At 41.7% G+C, this 25024-nt stretch overlaps 1 protein-coding gene across 1 annotated transcript in view; it reads right to left on the bottom strand.

Moving 5' to 3' along the window:
• LOC126175920 (serine/threonine-protein kinase SMG1) overlaps window positions 1–17646 on the bottom strand; it is a 383335-nt gene extending 365689 nt beyond the window's left edge. Inside the window, exon 1 of the mRNA XM_049922990.1 lies at window positions 17045–17646. Within this exon, the coding sequence (XP_049778947.1) occupies window positions 17045–17531 (487 nt within the window). The 5' untranslated portion in view covers window positions 17532–17646. The remainder of the gene's footprint in view (window positions 1–17044) is intronic.
• Window positions 17647–25024: the final 7378 nt, after the last annotated feature.

Raw genomic sequence — 25024 nt, 5'->3', positions numbered from 1 at the left:
CTACACTTCATGGTATGTCACCTGCCCTGATGCCACCCACTCCAAGCAGGGGCCCTCCCCATGGGGCCACCAAGCGGCAGCAAAGGCCACCTGGCAGAATGGCCATTGCCAGGAGTCCAGACGCCTAAGGGTGATGGGCATCTACTCCTTGGCATACGTGGGGAGTTAACGGCACAGGCATCAGCAGAGCGATCCGTGTGTGGTCAGGGGGCTACAACCAACAGGGTACATGGCAGCCTCACCACAATGGACTGGCCACTGTGCTGGATATCAGGCGCAAACAAGCTAAGAAGTTCATTATCATCTACAGTGCAGAAAGCGATACTGCACAGAGGATGGAGGGAAATGCATCCAGGAGGGTGACCTCACCCAACGGCTGGAGCATGAGCAGAAGTGCAGATCTACATCAATGAGGGATGCAAGAGGTCTCAGCACATGATGGACACTATGCACCATGCAAGGCACCCTTCCCCAATTGGGTTGCTCTTCTGGAAAATTTTGGAAAATGGAGTTCAATCCCTACAGGGGACCATCACGAAGGCCAAAACGTTTGAGACTCGTTTCAGTTGCCTCTTACAACAGGCAGGAATACCTCAGGCCTATTCTAACCCCCGGACTCACAGGAGGAATGACAGTTGAGGTGAAACTATCACATCCCAGTCGGCATTGCAGACACACCACCCAGGGGAGTGACACTGAGGGAGGAACAGGAAGTGGTCGTTACCACACGCCATAGTGGACCCATCGGTGCATGGATGAGAGAAGGTGGGGGCTGCAAACAGAAAGATCAGTGGCCAAGTATGTTCCATGAACCACACTAAAATGTGTGGATGTACCAGTATTCAAGAGACAGAGATCGAGAGCTTCCAGTAAGTTTTAGATTCCTTTATCATAATCAGTGATTCATGATTCCACCTCACAAAGGGTTATGGGCATTGAAGTCTCTCACAATTAGGAAAGATGGGGGGAGCTGAGAAACCAATGCAGACAATACATTTTGAAGCAATCCACCATCGAAAGGGAGATACACATTACATGGTAAAATCCTGAAATGCCCTTACCCAAACAGCCTCAGCCCACAAAGTTGCGTCAAGAGGCACAGGTTCGCTACATACAGAGTTCAGACCTTATGTGCAAACTCCATGTGACATTCTACGACACTCAGGATGATTCTTAGTAGCCACAAAGAGCAGGGACCTGTGTTGCTGGAAACCAAGTTTCTTGAAGCACAAATACAGAATGCAGGGGAGGAGCTTAAGAGATGTCGTAGCTATGCCACATGGTGGAGAAAACTGCTACAATTTCACTGGAGAACTGTGCTGTCGATATACTGGGAGCGTGTGAAGGGACCAAGGAGACAGGTTTGTCCGAAGGTCACCTGCTGCCACTGGTTAAGAGGGTATAGTATCAAGGCACATAGGTTCTGAGACACATCGTGTGGTGCGATCTGGAGCCTCAGGGGCCACCAGGATTGCTGCCACTGCCATAGAAGCAGAACATGTGGGATCCAGTGGCAAGCTGGCCACCAGAATTTTCTTCATTCTGGAAGATTTCGTTTTGTCTTTATTTTCTTAACGGGATTTGGATGACTGGGAGGGCTTCCCTGAATCAGTTTCACGGACTGAAGATGATGAAGCTCTATGACCAGAACCCCGTGGCTCATTCAGCCACTGGCTGGTACCCAGTTGCAGACCAGACCACAGACATTTTGAAGTGGCAGGGCGGGGGGTGGGGGGGAGGGTACAAAGATCCCCATCCTGGTGTGGGAAGATGGATGAAGGGGTGATAAACTTCTAGCTGGGGGATGGGGATTGGTGTCCCCAACATGTGGGGAGCCATTGCTCCCAAAGTGGGTGTTAGGGAAGCAGCAAGAGGAGAGCCTGCAACCATAAGGGGGCAGGCAGGAGTCAAGCGGCCCTGAGGGCTCACTGTAGGATGCATAATGGAGGAAGTACCATCAGGAGACAGAATATCATCATAGCCTTAGCATATGGCACTGTCAGGTGTGCAGCATATATATGCTCATACTTTTTCTAGGCCTCCTGGTGCATCCATCTGTCCAGTAGCTTATAATCTTTTATTTTTTCCTCTCTCCAAAAGACAATGCAGTGTCATGAGCAGGGAGAGAGGTGACCTCTACAGTCATTGCAGATGGGTGTGAGGAGCACAAGGAATGTTTGCATGCAATGGTTGTCCACAATGCCTACAGGCTGGGATGGCATTACAATGCAATAATGTGCCTGAATTTCATACATTTGAAGCACTGCATAGGTGGGAGGAACATATTGTTTCACATCACATTGGTATACCATCACCTTGACCTTACCGGGCAACGAACCACCCTCAAATGCCAAGATGAAGGCCCCAGTATCAGTTCTATTGTCCTTTTGTACCTGCTGGACACAAGGAATGAACCACACACTCCATTGCTCCAAATTACATTTAATTGTCATTGGTCTGTAAAAGGAGGCTGTGTTGAGAGTTGGTATCTTATACCATACTGAGACTGTTATGGGGCTGATAGTTACTGGACTGCTGCCCAGCTTGTCACAGGTGAGCAGTGCCTGTGACAGATAGGGATGTCATCCTAATCAGAACCGAGTGACTTTTCATTTTCAGAATTGCTGCTTCTTACCCAAACCTGTCCTCAAAGTGTCCAACAAAAAATACTGGGTTTGTGGTCAAAAAGCAATCTGTCTGTCCAAGAGTATTGTGGAGAGTATTTCTCCCCTTGCCTCTTAGCCCTGTGTTCCTCCTGCGGAGTAGCCAGAGAAGGAAACATTGTGGGGTCACCTCTCTCGACATTATAGAAATTTATTTCCTTCAGAAGAAACTGTGGGGGCTGTGCGACCACAAGCAGAAGAAAATCTGGTAAGCTTCATTTGTGAGTCATCTGCCTTGGTGACACTCACTCCAAACGGTGTCTGTTCCCACAGGTGCCACCCAGTCACAGCAATAGTAACATGGCTGGTTATTCATTGCCCACAGTCTCCTTGCCCCAGCCTTGACAGGCACATAGCCCTTGGCACACACCGGGAGTTTCCAGTTCAGACACCAACAGTGTGACCCCTGTGCAGTCAGGGTGCTACCACAGTGCAGGTTCCTCCCCACCTGCAACTGAATGGGTACTGTGCTGGGGTTGGGGTGTAGTCCTTTTGCTGGAAAGGAAGGGTGCGAAAAAAGAAAAACTCAAAAGGTGGAATGTACTCTGTGTTCCTCCATGATCTGCACTTCTTTAGAATTTGGGAGAGGAATAGCAGGTCAAACCCAACAATGGGAAACACACAGCGAAGAATGAAAATTGCAGAAAGTGCCTGAAGCGTATCTGAAATCATAAACCAAATCCAAGCACAATCGGCACCAAGAAGACCATCCAAAGGAAAATCAAGAGAGGGTGGGAGTGGGAGGGTGGGGGGGAGGGTGAAGGGCAGGGGGCATGGGGAATAGTAGGACAGAATTGCAGCACAGGAAAAGGGAGTGGCCTAGCACATATTCACAAAAAGAGATGTGAATCTGTGGTATCGATAGCTACGATGCCACGGTGTAGGTACAAGTTCTTACTTAGGTTGGCACTACGACACTGACGACAGCGCTCTAGCCGGCGCTGTGCAGCTCTACGAGCGCCGCTTCAGATTCAGCCCATCCGATTCCGAGGAGACGACCTAGCAACATTGTTTCTAGTTCATAGTGGGCGAGCCACTACAGATTTTGCCTGTGTAACTTTTGTGAGCTTTGATACATCCGGCTTCACACCTAAATGCTCCTCAGTGCAAAGTTAGGTATTCATGTTATTATGTATGCTAGTTGTGTTGTGATATAGTAAAACCACTTAATTGCAGTACCGAGATTTTTACCTCACCTGCTCCTACTCGCTTCCTACATTCGGCCTACCCTTCAGCCTTCAGTTTACAGGAGCAGACCCACGTGCAACCTAGCAGGTGGGATACAAAAGCAGGGACTAAAAACTTTTTTTTCCTCCGTTATCTTTTCTTTGCTCGGTGCTGCTTTCTTTTCGTGCTAGCCCAGTGTGACTGCTTCCACCATTTGCTATAAGGTTTTCTTTTGTGTAAACCATGGCTTCACCGCAGGAACAGGCTCCGCTGTCCGATCTTGTATGTTTTCAGGCTCAGCAAATGACGCAGCTGCTTGGTGCCATAAATGGACTGGTCACACTACAAACTGCAGCTACTTTGACGCCTCTGACACCACCGCCTGTACCAACGCTGAAGACACCTCCAGCACCGCCATTTTGTGCCTTCAATCCTGACGTTTGGCCAGAATACATCGCCCAGCTCGAGACACACTTCACTTCACAGCATACAACATACCAGGTACAGAGCGGCTTGCCTATTTTATTGCCAATGCGGGTGTTGTTTATACTGCATGCTCGTCAAATTGTTTCCTACCACCCACCTAGAAACTAAAACTTACGACGAAGTGATTGACACTTTGAACTTCCACTTCTGTAATAGTGTAAATGTGGTAGCTGCACACTACAAATTCTTTCGTCTCTGGCATGGCCCTACTCAGTCCAATAAATCTTGGTTAGCGGACCTTCAGGGACAAACTTCTGATTGCGACTTTAATTGCTCATGTAGTCGCTCATATGTGGATATAATGATTAGACACTATTGCGCAGAATGTGGTGGATCACTGCATCTGCGAGCAATTCCTCAAATTAAAAAACCCATCTTTGCAGGTAGTAGTGGACTTGCTAGACAGACAAGATACATTGGACATGGCTACTTGCGCATTCTACATGACCCCGGGTGTGTGAACTGTTAGCATGTCACAACACGTGCCCTCCCGCCTGGCCCCACCACAGCACGCCACACTGCACCGCCCGTGCACCAGTAAACAAGTTGCAAGCTTGGTACCCACTAAGAAACTGAAATCAAGTCCGAATTGCTCTGGTGCCCACCCACATGACAGTTGCCCGTCCCGTCAAGTACATTGTTATTTTTGTAATAAGGAAGGACATATGCAAGCTGTGTACAGTAAGAGAAATTCTAATTCACAACTTGTCTCCCGTTCTCGTGACTCGCGTGGGTGTCACCGCAATGGAAACTGCCATGATCATGATTCACATCAGCCTATGGACATTAATGCCATTTATTCGAAGCATTCTGCTTCACGTGCTTCTACAGTTCGTCGTGCGAATAAGTTTTGCCAGACACTTCCTCTCGCATTCAGTGCGATGCGAGGAAACTTTTTGTGACTTTGAATATTTGTGGACGTTCTGTTCATGTGCAGCTGGACACTAGTGTGTCAGTTTCTTTACTGAACAGATCAACATATAATTCGCTTGGTTTGTCCCCGCTTCGTCGTTCACGTTCCACATTGACTGCATTTATTGGACAGGAAATCTCAGTGCTCGGTGTGTGTAGTTTGCAAGCCATGTATGGTGCAACAACACATACAGTGTCTTTCCAGGTGCTCCACTCTAGTGATGCTACAAACATTTTTGGCATGGGCGCATTTGAACTTTTTCCCCTCGCAATTCAGGACAATGTACTTTGCATCAACCCTAGTAACCACGCAGACAGTGTTGCCGCACTATGCGATAATTTTGCTGAACTCCTTTCTGATGGCCTTGGTTGCACCACAGACTATGCAGCGCATGTTGTAGTTAAAGACAATGCCTTGCCTATTTTCTGGCGTGCACGTCCGGTAACACACGCACTGCGTGACACTGTAGCTGCTGAACTTCAGCATTTGCAATACAGTGGTGTCATTGAACCTGTTTCTGCTTCACCACGGGCTTCGCCTATAGTGTGTGTGTGTGTGTGTGTGTGTGTGTGTGTGTGTGCGCGCGCGCAAAAACAAAACGGTTGTCTCCGTATTTGTGCTGACTTTAAGTCTACAGTAAATCCACAGACAGTGGTAGCTACATTTCCCTTACCGCATCCTGAAGACATTTTTGATAAGGTTGGTGTGGGCAAATTCTTTTCCACGATTGACTTGAGGGATGCATACTTTCAGATTCCACTCGACAAACAGTCGCAGCGCTATTTTGTGATGAACACCCACCTTGGATTGTTCAAGTTTCGCCGCCTTCCGTTCAGTTGTGCTTCAGCTCCTGCTATTTTTCATTCTTATTTGCAGCATTTGTGTGCCACTGTCCCTGGTTGCTCAAATTATCTGGACGATATAGTTGTGTCGGGTCGCACCCCTGATGAACATTTGCAGAACTTGCCTGCCTTATTTACTATACTTTTGCAGACGGGACTAAAATGTAACAGACACAAGTGCAACTTTTTTCAAACTGAGATTCAGTATTTAGGATATATGATTAACGGACAGGGTATCCACCCCTCGCCGTCACTTCTCAGTGCGATTAGAGACTTGCCAACACCCAGGAACTTGAAAGAACTTCAGCCTGTGTTGGGCAAAATTACATATAACATTCAGTTTACACCAAATGCAGTGCAGATTACAGTGCCTTTGCATCACGTTCGGCGTAAGAACGTTTCTTTTTCATAATACACAGATCTTATCATTAATTAATACAATAGTATTTAGATTTTCCCGTTTTAATAATTCAGTTGAATAATCCCTCCTAGCTTCTACAACTACAGCAATTAACACAAATTAAGCAAAGGTGAAGCAATAATGTCTAACAATCAATATTTTCCGAGAGGGAACGTAATGCACGTGCCAGCAGTGTTCTGGATCACTTCTTTAGTAAAAAGGCATTACTTCTTTTGTTACAACTAAAGCAGTAAATAGAAATTGAGCTCTCCAACAGTTGCTAAAAGAGTATATTACTACACAAGTAATTTACTAAAGTAGCCCAGACTAAAGTAGTAAGAGTTACTACAAAGTAATTTATACTAGTTTGGTGCTCGCCACCCTAAGCGTGTCGTTTCCTTACCTAATTCCCTTAGCATCACCTGATTTAATCTGACTAAATTCCACTATCCTTTTTTTGCTTTTGTTGATATTTCTCTTATATGCTCCTTTCAAGACAGTATCCATTTCATTCAACTACTCTTCCAAGTCCTTTGCTGTCTCCGACACAATGACATCCGCTAACTTCGAAGTTTTTATTTCTTCTCCCTGAATTTAAATTTCTACTCCACATTTTTCATTCAATTTCTTTACTGGTTATTCAATGTACAGACTGAATAACATCAGGGACAGGCTACAAGTCTCACTCCCTTCTCAACCACTGCATCCCTTTCCTGCTCCTCGACTCTTAACTGCCATCCAATTTCTGCACAAATTGTAAATATCCTTTTCTCGCTGTATTTTACCCTTAACACCTTTAGAATTCCAAAGAGAGTATTCCAGTCAACTCTGTCAAATGCTTTCTCTAAGCTACAAATGCTATAAACATAGGTTTGCCCTTCCTTAACCTACCTTCTATTAGAAGTCGTTAGGTCTATACTGCCTTGTGTGTTCCCAAGTTTTTCTGGAATCCAAACTAATCTTCCCCAAAATGGCTCCTATCAGTTTTCCCATTCTTCTGGAAAGAACTCGTGTAACTGGTTTGCAACTGTGACTTATTCAAATGATAGTTTGGTAATTTTCATAATTGTCAGCAACTGCCTTCTTTGGAATTGGAAGGACTACATTCTTCTTGAAGTCTGAGGGTTTGTTGTTTGTCTCATCTTGCACACCAGATGAAAGAGTTCTGTCGTGGCTGGTTCTCCTACGGCTATTAATAGTACTGACGGCTTGTCTTCTAATCCCGGGGCATTGTTTTGACTTGGGTCTCTCAGCACTTAGTCAAATTATTCTCACAGTATCATATCTCCCATCTCATCTTCACCTGTGTCTTCTTCCATTTTTAGAGTATTGCCTTTATCTCCCTTGTTTAGACCTTCTAAACACACTTACCGCCTTTCGGCTTTCCCTTCCTGGCTTCATACTGCTTTTCCAACTGAGTTCTTTATGTCCAGAAAGGTGCTTCTCTTTTCTCCAAATGCCTCTAATTTTCCTGTAGGCAGTATCCATCTTTCCACTTGTGAAATATATGCTTCTAAATCCTTACGTTTGTTCTTGCTATTTTGCACTTTCTAACAATCCCATTTTTTTGTCATCTGTATTTCCTTTCGCCTGCTTCATTTGCTGCACTTTTATATTGTCTCCTTTAAGCAGTTAAATTCAGTATCTCTTGTGTTATACAAGGCTTTCTACCAGGCCTTGTCTTTGTACCTATTTGACCTCAACTATTTCAACTTTTATAGTTACACACTCATCTATTGTATTCCTCTGCCCTGTTCTAGTCAACTGTTGTCTAATGCTCCCTCTGAAACTCTCAACAACCTCTGGTTCTTTCAACTTGTGCAGGTCTTATCACCTCAATTACCTATCTTTTTGCGATTTCTTCAATTGTAATCCACAGATCATAACCGATAAATTGTGGTCAGTGTTCACATCTGTCCCTGTAATCTCTTATAAATTAAAATCTGATTCCTAAATCTCTGCCTAAGCATTATACACTGAAGCACCAAAGAAACTGGTTAGACATGCATATTCAAGTACAGAGAGATGTAAACATACAAAATACAGCACTGCAGTCAGCAATGCCTATATAACACAATGAGCATCAGGCATAGTTGTTAGACTGGTTACTTCTGCTACGATGGCAGGTGACCAAGATTTAAGTGAGTTTGAACGTGGTGTTATAGTCTGCGCACGAGCAATGGGATACAGCACCTCTGAGGTAGCGATGAAGTGGGGATTTTCCTGTACGACCATTTCACGAGTGTATTGCAAATATCAGGAATCCAGTAAAACAACAAATCTCCAACATCGCTGTGGCTCGAAACAGACCCTGCATAAATGTGATCAACAACAGAAGAGAATTGTTCAACACGACACAAACTGCTGCAGATTTCAATGCTAGATCATCAGCAAGTGTCAGTGTGCGAACCATTAAACAAAACATCATCAATATGGGCTTTCAGAGCCTAAGGCCCACTCGTGTACGCTTGATGACTGCATGACACAAAGCTTTACGCCTCGCCTGGGCCCATCAACACTGACATTGGACTGTTGATGACGGGAACATGTTGCTTGGTCTAGTTTCAAATTTTATTGAACAGATGGACATGTATGGGTATGGAGACAACCATATGAATCCATGGACCCTACACAACACCAGGGGACTATTTGAGCTGGTGGAGTCTCTGTAATGGTGTGGGGCATGTGCAGTTGGAGTGATACAGGACCCCGATAAGTCTACATATGACTCTGAGGTGTGACACGTACATAAGCAGCCTGTCTGATCACCTGCATCCACTCATGTCCATTGGGCATTCAGACAGACTTGGGCAATTCCAGCAGGACAATGTGACCACCCCACGCATCCAGAATTGCTACAGAATGGCTCCAGGAACACTCTTCCGAGTTTAAACACTTCCGCTGGCCACCAACCCCCCCCCCCCCCCCCGGCATGAATATTATTGAACATATCTGGAATGCTTTGCAACGTGGTGTTCAGAAGAGATATCCACTGCCTCATACTCTTACGGCTTTAGGGACAACCCTGCAGGATTCATCATGTCAATTCCTTCCTCCAGCACTACTTCAGAAATTACTCCAGTCCATGCCACCTCATATTGCAGCACTTCTGCATGCTTGCGGGGGCCTTACACAATATTAGGCAGGTGTACCAGTTTGGCTCTTTAGTGTGTAATCAATCTGAAAGCTTTTGGTGTCTCCAGGTCTATTCCACATATACAACCTTCTTTCATGATTCTTAAACTAAGTGTTAACGATGTTAAAATACGCTCTATGCAAAATTCTAGCAGGCAGCTTCCTCTTTAATTCCTTTTCCACAGTCCATATTCACCTACTATTTTTCCTTCTCTTCCTTTTCCCACTATGGAATTCCAGTCCCTCATCACTATTAAATCTTTGTCTCCTTTAACTATCTGTGTAATTCTTATCTCATTGTGCAATTGTTCAATTTCTTCAGCATCTGTGGAGCTAGTTGGCATATAAACTCTTACTACTGTGGTAGACACAGGCTTTGGGTTTATCTTTGCTACGCTAATGCATTCTCTATGCAGTTCATAGTAGCTTATCCGCATTCCTATTTCCTTATTCACCCCACTCCTGCTTTACCCCTATTTGACTTTGTATTCATAACTCTGTATTCACTGTTGCCCCACCAACTACTGAAAACGCTGCTGCCACTCTTCAGAAATCACACACGTCTGGCTTTTCAACAGATACCCCCTCCATTATGGTTGCACCTACAGTATGGCTACCTGTATTGTTGAGGCAAGCAAACTACTCCACCAACAGCAAGGTCCATGGCTCATGGGGGAAGGACAGGACTTGATAGTGTAGTTACAGGATATATGCAGTAAACGATACTACTATGCTGCCCCTGTTTGTTACAAAGTCAATAGTAACATAACTGTTGAATGTTATTAATTACTTATGCAATGCGACATACGAATGCTAAAGCAAATAAAAGAGAATTAACACTATAAATATCAAAAATGCACTGAAAATTAGAAGGGCCAGTTTAAACAGATTTTTACCCAGACAGTTGACAGCCGATTTACATGAAAAAACTAGAAACAGTTTTTGTGTTTGAGCAAGCAGAATGCAACTGGACATGTATTGCACAGCACCCATGAAAATACCTTATGCTCCGGAATTTTGCAGCTCTTGTCTCACTCACATGTCTGATGATCTAGTGCAGGTGCACATGCTGTAGGCCCCTTAGCCTTTTTAGTTTGTATGCAATAGTCCAGTTCATTACTTGGCCTCACAAATTTTGAAAAGTTTGACCTATGTGACACAGATGCAGCAATGTATCTCCCCGCAAAATTCTGAAAGCTTCATAGTTCTTGTGATCCTCTTGGATCAATTAATGGCAATCAATTGAGTAATCAATTATTCTGGTTACTGGTTTTGGATATACCAATATTTCCTTCATGGCAAATAATATTACATAACTGGTTACCCTTACAGTTAACTATTCCACTTTTTCTGTTTCTTTTTTAAAGCCTGTTAAGCATTAACTTGAGAAGTGTGGCTGTCCCCTAGTACTCATTGTATAACAGGAAAAATCAGAACATTTTGAGTTGATGGTGTTGTGTTTACGCTCGCAGCCCTCATATCAAGTAACCAAAGAAATCAATGGTGAAATTTTATGCAACAGGAAACAAAGTAATATCATTTGTTTGTTTTCTGTCAAGAAAGTTAATGGAAACAAACATTTAGATATCAGAATATAAATGTCTCAAAGAGCATCTGCAAGAACAATACTAAAGACACACTCAAAACAGTAAGGAGACCAAACTGTTGGCACCATGTACGACTCTAGATCCTCACTTTGAAGGGCTCCATTTTCATGATTTGTTGGCAATAAATAGTTTAGTTACCACTTGAAATCCCATTGTTCAGAAGAAGCAACCACAGAAAGCAGCCAGTATTGAAGAATCACAAGTACGGTTACAGGCTACTGCAGAAGATTATTTTTGAAGCATTCATGAGACATTAGTTCCAATACAGCAGGAGCATAACTCTACCACAGTAATAGTAAACAAACAGGATTTAGTGATTTAGTCTCTGACTATTCAGACCAACCTGTAATTATTGAAAATCATCACCTCTGCAATCCACGAAAAACAGTGTGGCTTGTAAGTATCTTTGAACAGTGACTCCCTCTGTTCCTTCTGAAAGATAGTTTTATAACGCAGGGGACACAGCAACAGCTTGCTGTTCGAGACTCAATGGGGAAAAAGGTAACACAAATTATTGTTCCTCAGTACACTCCCTCCAAAATGCTGGTGCTTGCAAGCACATTCTCTACAGTAAGTGTGTTAAAAAATAATATTAATTAGCTCTTCTAACAAATGTTAAATAGGTATGTATTCCTGATAAAAATAAAATGGTATGCCATCATGACAAACCAATGCAATGCTTCCCCACCTCTCAATGGTGACTGTGGAATCAGCTCCTTACAATGTGAAATGAGAGAGTGTGAATGCATTCAGTTGTTCTGTTGTTGCTGCTGCTGCTGACATATTGTCTAAACAGTAGCTGCAAGACAATGTTGTTGTTGTTGTTGTTGTTGTTGCCGCCACCCCCCCCCCCCCCGCTTAAATTATCAGCTTCCACATACAATTTAAAGACTCAAGACTACAGGGGCAGTGTACGAAGTTGATCTGCTTTATTTTTATGATTGTGCCCAGCATTAATGGCAAGATAGCAACACATTAATGAGAAGAAAGTAATAATTCCAACCCTCCACAATGAATTTTCAGTGTGCAGCAGAGTGTGCACTGATTTGAAGATTCTGGGCAAATTAAAAGTGTGGACCAGAATGGAATTCAAGTTTCAAATCAGCACATGTGAACAATACCCAGGATGCAGATAAGCTTTATCTCCACAATTTGCTTTCCTCTGAGAGGGCTGATCCTGAAAGATATGTAGGAGAGCTTCTGTCAAGTTCGGAAGGTAGGTGACGAGATACTGGCAGAAGTGAAGCCATGAACACAAGTCGCAAGTTGTGCTTGGATAGCTCAGTCGGCAGAACACTTGCCTGCAAAAGGCAAAGGACCCATGTTCAAGTCCCCAGTTTTGGCACAGCTTTAATCTGCTAGGAAGTTCTGTAACCATTCAGTTACACAAATTTTACATCAACTGCATTAAAGGCATGTAGTATTTTAGAACTTGGTTGTTCTGGATCTGTTCAAGGAGGCACACAAAATTCCTCAGTAAATACCTACTTTACTCTTTTTGCTCTTTACAGTGAGACACATACCTGTCTATTTCACATGTCTAGAGCCAGTAATAAAGACAGTACTTCCATATACTGTTTAACACAGAATGTAACTGAACAGCGAGCAGCTAAGAACTATATTTGTAAGAAATGAAAGTGAATGGGAAAAAAAAATCCACTGTGTATTTTGATTCTGACAGTCACAATGTTTCAATGTAGAACACAAAATTCCTACACTTTAGTCCAAATTATATCTTCAGATAACTCAAGTGTGTGTCAACCTCTGTTAGCATACTCTACTGCAGCTCAGTAGCTCCCGTTATGCCCATATTGAATACTGTATTCTGTTTCAATGTTTTAAGGATTCATGGTGCAATACTGAGATATAGTTTCTCATACATCACAGGTGCCATCCATTAGCTCTCCTTGATGTCAGTTTTGCATCGCTAGATGCCACAGTAAAATACACAAAATATCACTTTCTTGTTGTCAAAATAGGAGACTCTTTTAACTTACACTTTCCATTCAACATAGCTCTCCTGTTGAGTGCACAGCTTGGTTCCTCTACTCTATACCACACTGCATCAAAAGTGCCAAAAGAAAGAGAGTCCACATATCAAGCGAAACAAACAATATCGTCCACTGTGTCATCTAAGTTCTACATTTTAATCCCATAGAAAGCTCTTCGCCATCTAAAATGTTCTGTACTGGGCATCTCCTTTCATCAGTGATGTCAAAATGGACAATGTATTTTAAATTATGCATGTGAGAAAGAGGTGTTCTGTACCAGATGTGTTGCCCGAGGTCGTGCTCTCTTGTATTGAATTTCAATGTCCAGAATATTGATGGCTCATTTGTTCAATGTTGTTCTTTGGAATAAGGAGCTGTGGCTCAGACTTTAAAATATAGTAGTCTTCTGTTGAACCAGGCGATGAAGGCTGTGCCAAGCATGATCAGTTTTCTGGAAAAATACAGTATTTTGGCACACTACGTTAAGTTTCACCACTGTGAGAAGGTTGAACCATAAAGCAGTACAAACAGTTCCGTGGTGATGTTATGAGGACAATATGGTATGAAATGTGGTTCCAAAAATCTAGACTGGTAATCCACAATATAGTTTATTTGACCTACCATTTTTGTACACGGTTTTGTGCCCATGAGACAGGCATTAGCAAACATTTTGTTATTGATTGGCTTTCTTTCTGTAGAGAAATGTGTTCTGAATTACATATACAGGACAGATAGTGGAACCTGGAGTGGCTGTTGAAACTGATGAACAAGTGTCTCATTTTAGTTTTATTGCTGTTGAGCATAGTAGGAATGGGTGGGAGGGGTTTTTCAGAGAGTACAATGAGGCAGGATTGGTGGTCTGGAAAGAAAAGATCAAATAATGTTTTTATTTGGTTGTTCCTTATTTATTTATCTTGTTTACTGAATTTTTATTTCTTTTTTATTATTATTATTAATATATTTATTTTTGCCACTGGTGACAGCACTTTTTGATAAGTACATTGTTAATGTTCTGAAATCCATTTAGTGTATATTGTGGAGTTGTTTTAGCCCTATAGGTCAACTGAAGTTAATGATATAAGACATACATTCATACTGTTGTGTTATTTGCTTTGATTGTAAAATACTGTAAAATGGGAACCAACCTAATGAGGCAGTGCAGTTGTTAAGTCACCTGCCAAGCTCATATTTGGGAAAACTGTGTTTGGCTGCCCTGATTTTTCTAAATCATTTCAGGCAAATGTCAGGATAGTTCCTTGATCAAGGCCACAGTCAACCAACTGTCCTATCCTCATAGAACATACTTAATATATTCCTGTGTATATAGATTTTACAAGCTATATATTTTCATTGTTATATGATGACAAATCATATCACTGTAAGATGAATCCTTGGATGAATGCATAAATAAATAAAAATACTGCTTAAGCACGATTGGTGGGTACCGTGGAGCTGAGTTTAGACATGCAGGTAAAGTAGAGATAATTGTATCTGCCCCAATTATACTGGATGTAGACGAGATGCCTCTTCACCAGTTTCACAAAGTAACAGGTCAAAGCCAATGCCCAATATTAAACCCTTCAGCATTTCCAAAACTGTTACACTATGAATTTTGTAGCACAACAAACACATTCCATCTCCCTATCCTTTGCAGAATATCATATAAAATTTCCTGGATGAACTCCTTAGTATACATGATTCCTTGAAGTGGTGAAAGGAGAAAAATATCCATAAATCTATTTTGACAAACTTGTCAGGCATATACATTGTGGAACTGTGGTGCAGACTGCTAAAGGACCTTGACCTGAGTAACTCTGTATAAGACCAAGGATTATTTTTCACTTACTAGTTATAGCAACACTTGGGCAGCTATAACTAAATATTGTTCAACTACAGGAGGAATGAGAATAACCACAGAAGCCTTTAAACATAAACAAGGCAACTGACAGTCCTGAAGACATGGAATCACACATTCATAGAGCTACACAGCACAAAATAAAGAACAGAACAATTTTCTCTGAAACAGAGATTATCTAACACTACTATCTCAAGTTCTGGTTCCAATGTGGGAGGTAGGTGAAGCACTCATTAAATTTAATGAAATACTGACAGCAATACCAGCAACCTGGTTTGCTCCATGAGGCCATTAGACATAAACACATAAACCAATCATTCAAATCATTATGTGGGTAAAATTTTACTTACAGCAGCAGAACCATAGTGTGCTGACGCAGACAACAACTAGACATGAAGTCAGTAATTAGGCCTAATGCCATTCCTGCTCTATGGCTGACAGGTTCTTATACGTACCCTTGTCTACTCAGTAAATTACTCTCTTAAAGCGAACATTTCATAACAAAATGTTTGCATTAATATGAACGCCACAATTCTGAGCATGCAACTGTCATTACCAACATCGCCATACCGCACTGCCACTACTGGAAGCAAAATTTAACCCAGTACATGCCATAACAAGAATTACAGTTATTTTAATTACACTGCACTTGGTAGCTTCACCAGCTCATAATGAAACTATCAACTTTCAACCCTATCTAAACCTCCTGGTTTCCCTACAGATATGTCTGTTCTTAGGATTCATAATAATAATAATAATAATAATAATAATAATAACAAACAAGCAAAAAGAACAATTATTGGCACTCTGTTCTGTCATTGTTTGTGCACGCATGTCGCCACGTATTCTGGATCAAAGCAAATATTCGGTTTTGGTTTGTACAACTGACCCAAATTCAGTAAACAACAAGGTCTGGAGCATACACAGATGTAAAAACTATAGTGTTGTAACTCAGCAGTACAAAGCTTCAAACCTCTTAAACAAAAACAAAAAATTGTGATGGTTTTAGCTGTGCCAGAAATGGACCAAAGCAAACAGTGTGTGGAAACTTTCAAGACAAATCTTGACAAGTGCAACCATAAAATAGGTATCTGACAAATTTCCACCAAGTAGGTTCTACAAGACAATGATCTGAGGCCCCATGAGATAAGGGTGTAACAAACAATGCCCACGAAAAAACAACAGAACTGGAAGACAGTACTGCCATCTATTGCAGAGGATGCAGTCAATGTTTAACAGGAAATAATCTATAATACACAGCTCTGATTTCCAAGAGGGACTTAATGAGGCAGTAAAGCTGTTTAAGACACTGATCCCCCATTAGGGAGAATGGAGGTGCTCTGTCCAGCCATCCTGATATGGATTTTCTGTGGCTTTCCTATGCCCATAAAGTATGTTATGTATGGTGATGGAGTGTATTTCGACTTATTTGACCCTGAAAAACCCTACATCATTGTGATATGATCATTGGTTGAACCAAGGCAAACACACAACATAAAACATGTGGGGCAATTCTGCAGTACCTATGTAAGTATCAAATCTTTACATGTAGATGAAAAACACACAGTCATAAAATCAAAGTGAGCCAAGAGTCAGTTTAAAGTTACATAAAGGTCTACGTCCATGCACCTAGCTGATAAAAGGCATTGCACAATAAATCTTTAGTATGTGTAAAGAGTTTTAGATAACAAGAAATGGTGCACATGCATCCAGTTAACATAACTATTCAACATATTTGGTACTCTTAAAAAAAAAAATTCACTCTTCAAAATGCTGTGTTTGGATGGGCTACGTAAAAACATTATAAGCGATACTAAATCGGGTGAGAAACCTCGAATTTCATTTTGGTTAAGTTAAAAGGATGCCCACTTATACTAATGACTGGAAACACATCGTATCGAGTGGCTAGTTCAGAAGAAAATGAAAAACACGCGTCTTGTACTAGAGACAATTTTTCATTTTACTTTATAAGAAAATTGACTCACCCAATCTCGATTTGTTGCTGTCTGTGTCGTTGTAATATTTGGCTGATGCAGAATCATTGTAATATTTGGATGAAGCAGAAAATCCACTGTCGGAAGATGAAGTCTTGTTCAACGGTTCTTGAAATCTTCGTCGAGAAACGTATCCAGAGTCGCCGGCTCTTTCCACTTTTCTGGAAGCTGCGGCTCCCCTGCCTCGGAAATTTGAACTTCTTCCATCAGCTGCTCCTCGAGCCATTCGAGATTCATCTCTCGCGCCGCGAGGTCGTTGCTTATTAAGCCTGTCACCTTTATCCCTCTGGCAAATTACAATCGTAGGTAGCGAGTTACGCTGAGTTTTGTCACCCGCAATATTTATCACTTTCTCTTTCTCACTATCCTTATCCAAAACCCTGCTGCACTTGTTTTCAACTTCAAAATCTTTGCTATCTTCTGAATCTCTAGCGCTTTTAGAAGCCTTGAGCTTGTTTCCTGAACTATTGGTTATCATTACCCACACGTTACATTACGAGGAGTTTACTACATAGCTTACTGTGCAAGCTTTTGCTTTCCGAAAGCGTATTAACGGAATGACGAAACAAACATCAACAGACTAACCGCTCACTCTACATATGAGATACACAGCCACCATTGCATGCAATAATTATCCGAATATGATTGGTGGACTCCGTTCCATACTATTGGCCTGCGATTGGACAAGTTTCGTACCTCTTCTTTCGAACGCTAGATGGCAACAGCTGTAGTGCTGATACTAAAACTTTTTAGACGTCTGAAATCGATTGTCGCAACATCTTTGACTTCAAAGTATGGAAAATGGGGAAAACTGCAATTGCCATCGGAGATGCTGCGATATATAAATGATAAATTTTAATACTAACTTTGCTATAAATAATCAAAATTTCAGAGCAAAAATGTGTTAGTCTGTGAAACAAGAGTGGAACAGTCTATTCAATTAGTAATGTCTTTGAAATTAAAGTCATTTCCCCAAGTTCCGCACTTTGCGGAACGGGACGGAACATCAAAACAGTCCATAAAATATTTCAAAAGAGGGTATTCATAAAGACAACAACGGAACGGGACGTCAACGCCACCAAGGCTACTCGAATAGAAAGATTTCATGTTTACGGCGGTGGCTGGGCGTTGATGCCTTCTGCTAAGATCCCCACACTCATACATCTAGCAGTTAAGTTCGTAATTTGTATCTTTTTGTTCTTAATTTTATTATTTGTCTTGTTTTCGGGTCACACAGCTAGTACTCCATGACAGCTTGGATATTTTTCCCATGAGTCTTCTTCCACAAAATATGCCAGGTATCGGAAAGGAAAAATAATTTATGTTTTACAACACCCGGACGAATAAAAAATCTACACTGTGAATAAACTAGAACGTAAAATGATGAAACAATTTTAAGTAACCAGTTTCAATAGTGAAAATGTCAGCATTATTGACTGAGAACATACATTTGTTCTTGATGTTATTTGGTATTTAGAAATAAAAAAACACAATGAATCAGGGAAAAAGGTACTACGTATTGACTTCTAAATAATGTTAAACGTGTTTGCCTGAATGTGTGTTGTTTAGTAAATAAATGTCGATGTACTGAGACGCTTGAACGACGCATTTTCTGTTGTTTCTGTTCTCTGAACTTTACCACATAAATTTTGTCAAGAAAATTCGGTATGAATTACAATTAATAAACTTAATCAGTACCACTTTCTTAATTCTTATACACTACGCCGACATTTTATATCACAAATCGTATCTCATACCCTTGAAATCATGTTGACTTTCCAATTTGGAAATGCTGACAGGTTAATCTTTGGATCCATTCGTATCTCTAAGGCTGTCTAAAAGCTACATGAATAAAACATTAGGAAATAAATGGAACATATAGTTCAAAAACAAATTTGAGGACTGTCCTATGTCTACTTTTCCTATAGAAGAAAAAATTACAAACGAAACTATTGTGCTTTTCTGATATCTTCAGAAACTCTTGCAGTGAAAACACTCTGCAGGAATTTCATTACTGATAGTGGTAATTCAAACGCAAACATGGTGGTACACAACTTAATGATAGATCATAAACTTGAAGAATAGTGACAATCCACCATAATGTAAATAAATCTCCTCCATCAACATCTATTTTTTTTATCACTGAAGGAAAAAATGTCTCAGATACGAGAGGTACAAAGTTTTAAGTACAGATGTTCAAGAAGGTGCCCTATACTATATAAAATAAAATGCTAAACAGTAATAATTGTGCAGTAAGAATTCTCACATAAAATAAGCTATGTATGCTCTAGGCTTACAGAGTTAGTTGGGAAAGAATTGAGAATCTCTGTTAGGAAGGTGTCAAGAAAATTTTTATTTTCTTATTAAGAAGATATATTTTGCGTTTATTGTTGGTGGATTTGGATGTTATGGTATTCAGTCTTGCAACAATGACCTTGTGATTAATAATTCCTTTAGCCGTCATGACATTCTCTATTTATTCATAGTTGTTTGACACCAAGAGGGCTAGTATGTTAAAGCAATCATTGATACTTCATGTGGACTCCTGAAATAATTGCTCAGACTAATTAAAAAAATTAGTTCAATTTCAGCCGATGTTTGATTCCTACCATTGTTTCCTTTCATTTCCTGTTGTTCTTGCATTTCCTGCATTTTCACTAATATATCAAGGGTAGATTAGTCACCACAACTTCAACTGTATGAGTCGGCTGACTATTCGAAATCATACATTTTCTACGGGCTTGCATTTCCTGCATTTTCAATAATATATCAAGGGTAGACTAGTCACCACAACTTCAACTGTATGAGTCGGCTGACTATTCGAAATCATACATTTTCTACGGGCTTGCAGCAACTATACATAACCTGTACCCATACTAACTCATAGCAACTATTTACTTCTATTTCACCACAAGATAAACTAAGTCTCATGGCAACAAATGTACTACCACGAACTTTATTTAATCATCTTCAGTTTTGCTACCCAGTCTTTTAGCAAAAGGAATAAGAAGTAGTAGAAAGCGTCCATGAAGCATGCATGAGCAGGTACAGCCTAGTGGGTGCAGTGTGGCAACATGTGGGTCAGAATAACATGCATGTAGAGGGGATTGCAAGATGAGGCTAGCCGCACTCAGCAGAAAACTGTGCCACGTAGTAGTGATAACGGTATCAGGTAAGTTGATGTTACCACACCAGGGCAAGTGTCTTGTTATGGCTACATTACTAGGTACCAGGTTTTACAGAAACAAATGCGCCTCAGATGAATGCATATAAATATGTCTGATTTTTGAAGCAGAGGTATTATATTGTGCAGTATCAAGCATCATGACCACCATGCCAGGCACATCCTGGATAGTGAGATGACTGACTCCCCCCCCTTCAGCAGCAGCCACAGATTCTAAACCAGGCTGCACCTGTCACTGCAAGCTTTGAGTTCCTTGTGGGACTCATTGCCACAGCAGTGTCAACCTGCCATTCACACCTGCTGCTGCCTGCACTGAGTTCCCTGCAGTACTTAATGCCTCAGTGTCAGCTGCTGTCAGACTCCTGCCAGAGTGCAGTGGCTTGAATCCTGTGAACAGCAGTCTTCATGCGCCACTGTTGTGAACACGGGCAGCGCCAAGGGGCCACTCCAGACACAGACACCATAGCTGATGGAGAAGTAGTGTGCCACTGACGTCAAAGCTACCCACAGGCCATCGCCATCAATGCAGGATGCCTATGCAGCATCGTCTCAGGTGGGTAGAAGCCACCGCTCATCCATTAGCGCCACCAGGGTCAACAGAGTGAGGCATATTCTGCCTCAGTGAGCTACGACAAAGCATGTACCAACGTTGAATAAAGCATTCTTTACTGTCAGCAGTGTTTCCGTTGGGCCCTTCAGCCTGTCACCATCCCCACTCACCCCACTGAGTAGAACTGCACCCTTCATATCCTTTCTAAGCACTGATATGATTGGTAATGGGATTGCCTGGGGGTGTATTAAACTGAACATGCAACTATTCTTTCGAGGAGTTACTTGAAAAATTAAGCTGATCCTTGTTGTATTGCTGTTTGCGTTTACTTAAACTTACAACTTGACTTTTGTCGGGTTCATAAACATTTTATTTTTGTCTGTTATTACTTTTATGTCGTAATTTCATATACTGACACGTTCCATGATCTTGGAGATTTGTTCCTCCTGCGGAATTTGATGTGCAAATAAATAAGTAAATAAAACTAATTTGAACTTAAATATCCACTCGAGAGAAAATTGCTTCTTCATTGAGCAAGGCATTGGAATGGTAAAAGTAAATAAGGCCACAGCAGTGGCAAAATCAGAAACACAAGATGTCTACAGAGGTGAGACTATACAGTCATTAGCTAATTCAGATAATCAGCTAGCAGAAAAAAATAAGGAGATAGATTTGTTAGTCACAGACTCTAGGAGTGGATCTAGCTGTTGTTAACCCACTAGGTGCAGCTATTGCTAGTTTCTATATGGATAAATTCAAAGAGTCAGCTTTAGAGAAAGCAAATAAGGAACCACCTCACTGGTATCGGTTTTTGGAAGACACAGCTGTGGCCTGGCCACATGGTAAATGAGTTTTCGACGAATTCTTTGGTTTTCTAAATAATATAAATCCAAAAATTCAGTTCACTGTGGAAATAGAGAATGACAACAAAATACCTTTCTTGGATGTATTTTAGTTACAGGACTGGCTGATGGAAGTTTGGAGAATAAGGTTCTTTGAAAAGTAATGCACACAGACTTAGTTAAGAACTCTAACCACCAACCACAACAAAAGAGAGGCTTTATTAAAAGTCTTGACAATAGAGAGAAAAGGGCTTGAACAGAGTACCTGAATTCTGAATTAAATCATCTAAATCAGGGCTTCAAAGATAGTGGCTATGCATAGAAAGAAATAAACAATATTCTACAGCCATTTAACGATAGGCTGAAGGACAAGAATGAGAAACAACGATAGAAGAATACAGTTTACCTCCCTTTTACAACAATAGGAAGAGATCAGATCAGAAAGATTTTACAAAAACTCGACGTTGAACCAGTATTTAGATCAACAAAGATAATAGGGCAAGCACTCCTGTTTGTGAAAGATAAACTCCCTCCTCTGTCAACATGTGGCATATATAAAACTCTGAGTATGCATGGTAAAGTTTACACTACTAGCCATTAAATTTGCTACACCAAGAAGAAATGCAGATGATAAACGGGTATTCATTGGACAAATGTATTATACTAGAACTGACATGTGATTACATTTTCACGCAATTTGGGTGCATAGATCCTGAGAAATCAGTGCCCAGAACAATCACCTCTGGCCTTAATAACGGCCTTGATACGCCTGGACGTTGAGTCAAACAGAGCTTGGATGGCGTGTACAGGTACAGCTGCCTATGCAGTTTGAACACTATACTGCAGTTCATCAAGAGTAGTGACTGGCGTATTGTGACGAGCCAGTTGCTGGGCCACCCTTGGCCAGACGTTTCCAATTGGTGCGAGATCTGGAGAATTTGCTGGCCAGGGCAGTAGTCGAACATTTTCTGTATCCAGAAAGGCCCGTACAGGACCTGCAACATGCGGTCGTGCATTATCCTGCTGAAATGTAGGGTTTCGCAGGGATCGAATGAAGGGTAGATCCACGGGTCGTAACACATCTGAAATGTAACGTCCACTGTTCAAAGTGCCGTCAATGCGAACAAGAGGTGATCGAGATGTGTAACCAATGGCACCCCATACCATCATGCCGGGTGATATGCCAGTATGGCGATGACGAATACACTCTTCCAATGTGCGTTCACCGCGATGTCACCCATCATGGATGCGACCATCATGATGCTGTAAACAGAACCTGGATTCATCCGAAAAAATGACGTTTTGCCATTCGTGCACCCAGGTTCGTCATTGAGTACACCATCGCAGGCACTCCTGTCTGTGATGCAGCATCAAGGATAACCGCAGCCATGATCTCAGAGCTGATAGTCCATGGTGCTGCTAACGTCGTCGAACTGTTCGTGCTGATGGTTGTTGTCTTGCAAACGTCCCCATCTGTTGACTCAGGGATCGAGACGTGGTTGCACGATCCGTTACAGCCATGCGGATAAGATGCCTGTCATCTCGACTGCTAGTGATACGAGGCCGTTGGGATCCAGCACGGCGTTCCGTGTTGCCCTCCTGAACTCACCGATTCCATATTCTGCTAACAGTCATTGGATCTCAACCAACGCGAACAGCAATGTCGCGATACGATAAACCGCAATCGCGATCGGCTACAATCCGACCTTTATCAAAGTAGGAAACGTGATGGTACGCATTCTTCCTCCTTACACGAGGCATCACAAAAACGTTTCACCAGGCAACGCCGGTCAACTGCTTTTTGTGTATGAGAAATCGGTTGGAAACTTTCCTCATGTCAGCACGTTGTAGCTGTCGCCACCGGCGCCACCCTTGTGTGAATGCTCTGAAAAACTAATTATTTGCATATCACAGCATCTTCTTCCTGTCGGTTAAATTTCACGTCTGTAGCACGTTATCTTCGTGGTGTAGCAATTTTAATGGCCAGTAGTGTATATTGGAACAACCAAGAGAAGCTTGAATACACAGCTATAGGAACGAAAAAGCCTTTGCAGACTACAGAAAATAGACATTCTGGCTTTAGCAGAGCATGCTCTTCAGCCAGGAAGTCAAGAAGTGAAGTTTTCTGGAACAAAAATATTGTCTATGATGGACTATTATCAATGTCTATGAACAGAAGCCATCGAAATATACAAACGCAGCTATAATTTTAATAGTAAAGAAGAGACCATGAAACTTAATGACATACTGACAGTAGCTCTGCAGAATCGCTAAACAATTTTTTATCTTAGACAAGATGACAATCGGTAGTTAAGTTTTATCTTTGACAAGGATCATCTTTGTTTATGACGTGGAACTCCAGTCTCGCCACTTTTTTCTACAGTATATACGTCGCTCTAAAGATGTCTGATCCGTCAGTCACCAAGAATCAGTGGAGGAGCAACGTCTCTGAAGATGTCCAGAATACAGATGGGCGAAACGTTGGGAACAGAAACGTTTCGTGGACCATAATCTAATACCCCTGAAAGGTTTACCAGCAGCGATGTTGCTAGCCTTGTGTCTCCATTTCCTGGTAGGTCGACTGAGGATGGATCAGCACTCGTAGAGGATCTCAGCTCATCAGCTGACAAAGGAGTTAGTCAGATAAGCAATTATTACAGATAGCAAGCTTACATTTAACAGGAAAAGCAAAGCTGTTTGCACAGTACACAGAGGAGCTGTACATGGCAGAGACTTTTGATCATTTCGGACGGGGAGTGGAACAAAGTTATAGGAATCAGAACAGTGCACTGTTTTTCCATGAGTAGTTGAGTGTGGTTTCAAAAAGGCATGATGAAGCAGTAAAAGACTTTGGCAATAGAATTAGGAAACTTGATGTACTCGTGAATGTACTTGTGAATTAACAAAAAGTCAGGAGTAAATGAAGTGTTGCTACAGGAAGCCAAGTAACATGAGCTTAATGCGTTCTCATGAGGTTTAGCACCAGAGAATCCTATAAGAGCGTGCATAGTGGAGTGTAAAGATCTCTATGCATTGGTTAGATTAGCACTGGAGTACGAGAAAACTGATGCTTCAACAGGTGTAAGGTATCAGAGAAATATTTTCACGTCAAATGTAAAATGTTTCAATTGTGGACACACAGGACATGTACAGAGGCAATGCTACCAGCTACCGAGTGGTAATAGCCATGGGGTGGGTTTCCAACAATTTAATAGTGGTAATTGCAGGGGTGGTCTGGGAGGGTTATAAGAACCCATTAAGCAGGAACCTCACAGCCACCGGAAGGAATTCCCAGCAATTATAAAAGCAGGAGAGCTTCTGTAAAGTTTGGAAGGTAGGGGACGAGGTAATGGTAGAAGTAAAGCTGTGAGGACGGGTCGTGAGTCGTGCTCGGG

Source organism: Schistocerca cancellata, chromosome 3, assembly GCF_023864275.1.
Source record: "Schistocerca cancellata isolate TAMUIC-IGC-003103 chromosome 3, iqSchCanc2.1, whole genome shotgun sequence".
Taxonomy (NCBI): domain Eukaryota; kingdom Metazoa; phylum Arthropoda; class Insecta; order Orthoptera; family Acrididae; genus Schistocerca; species Schistocerca cancellata.
The sequence above is the reverse complement of the archived record's forward strand: the minus strand, read 5'-3'. Positions and strand labels throughout refer to the sequence as shown.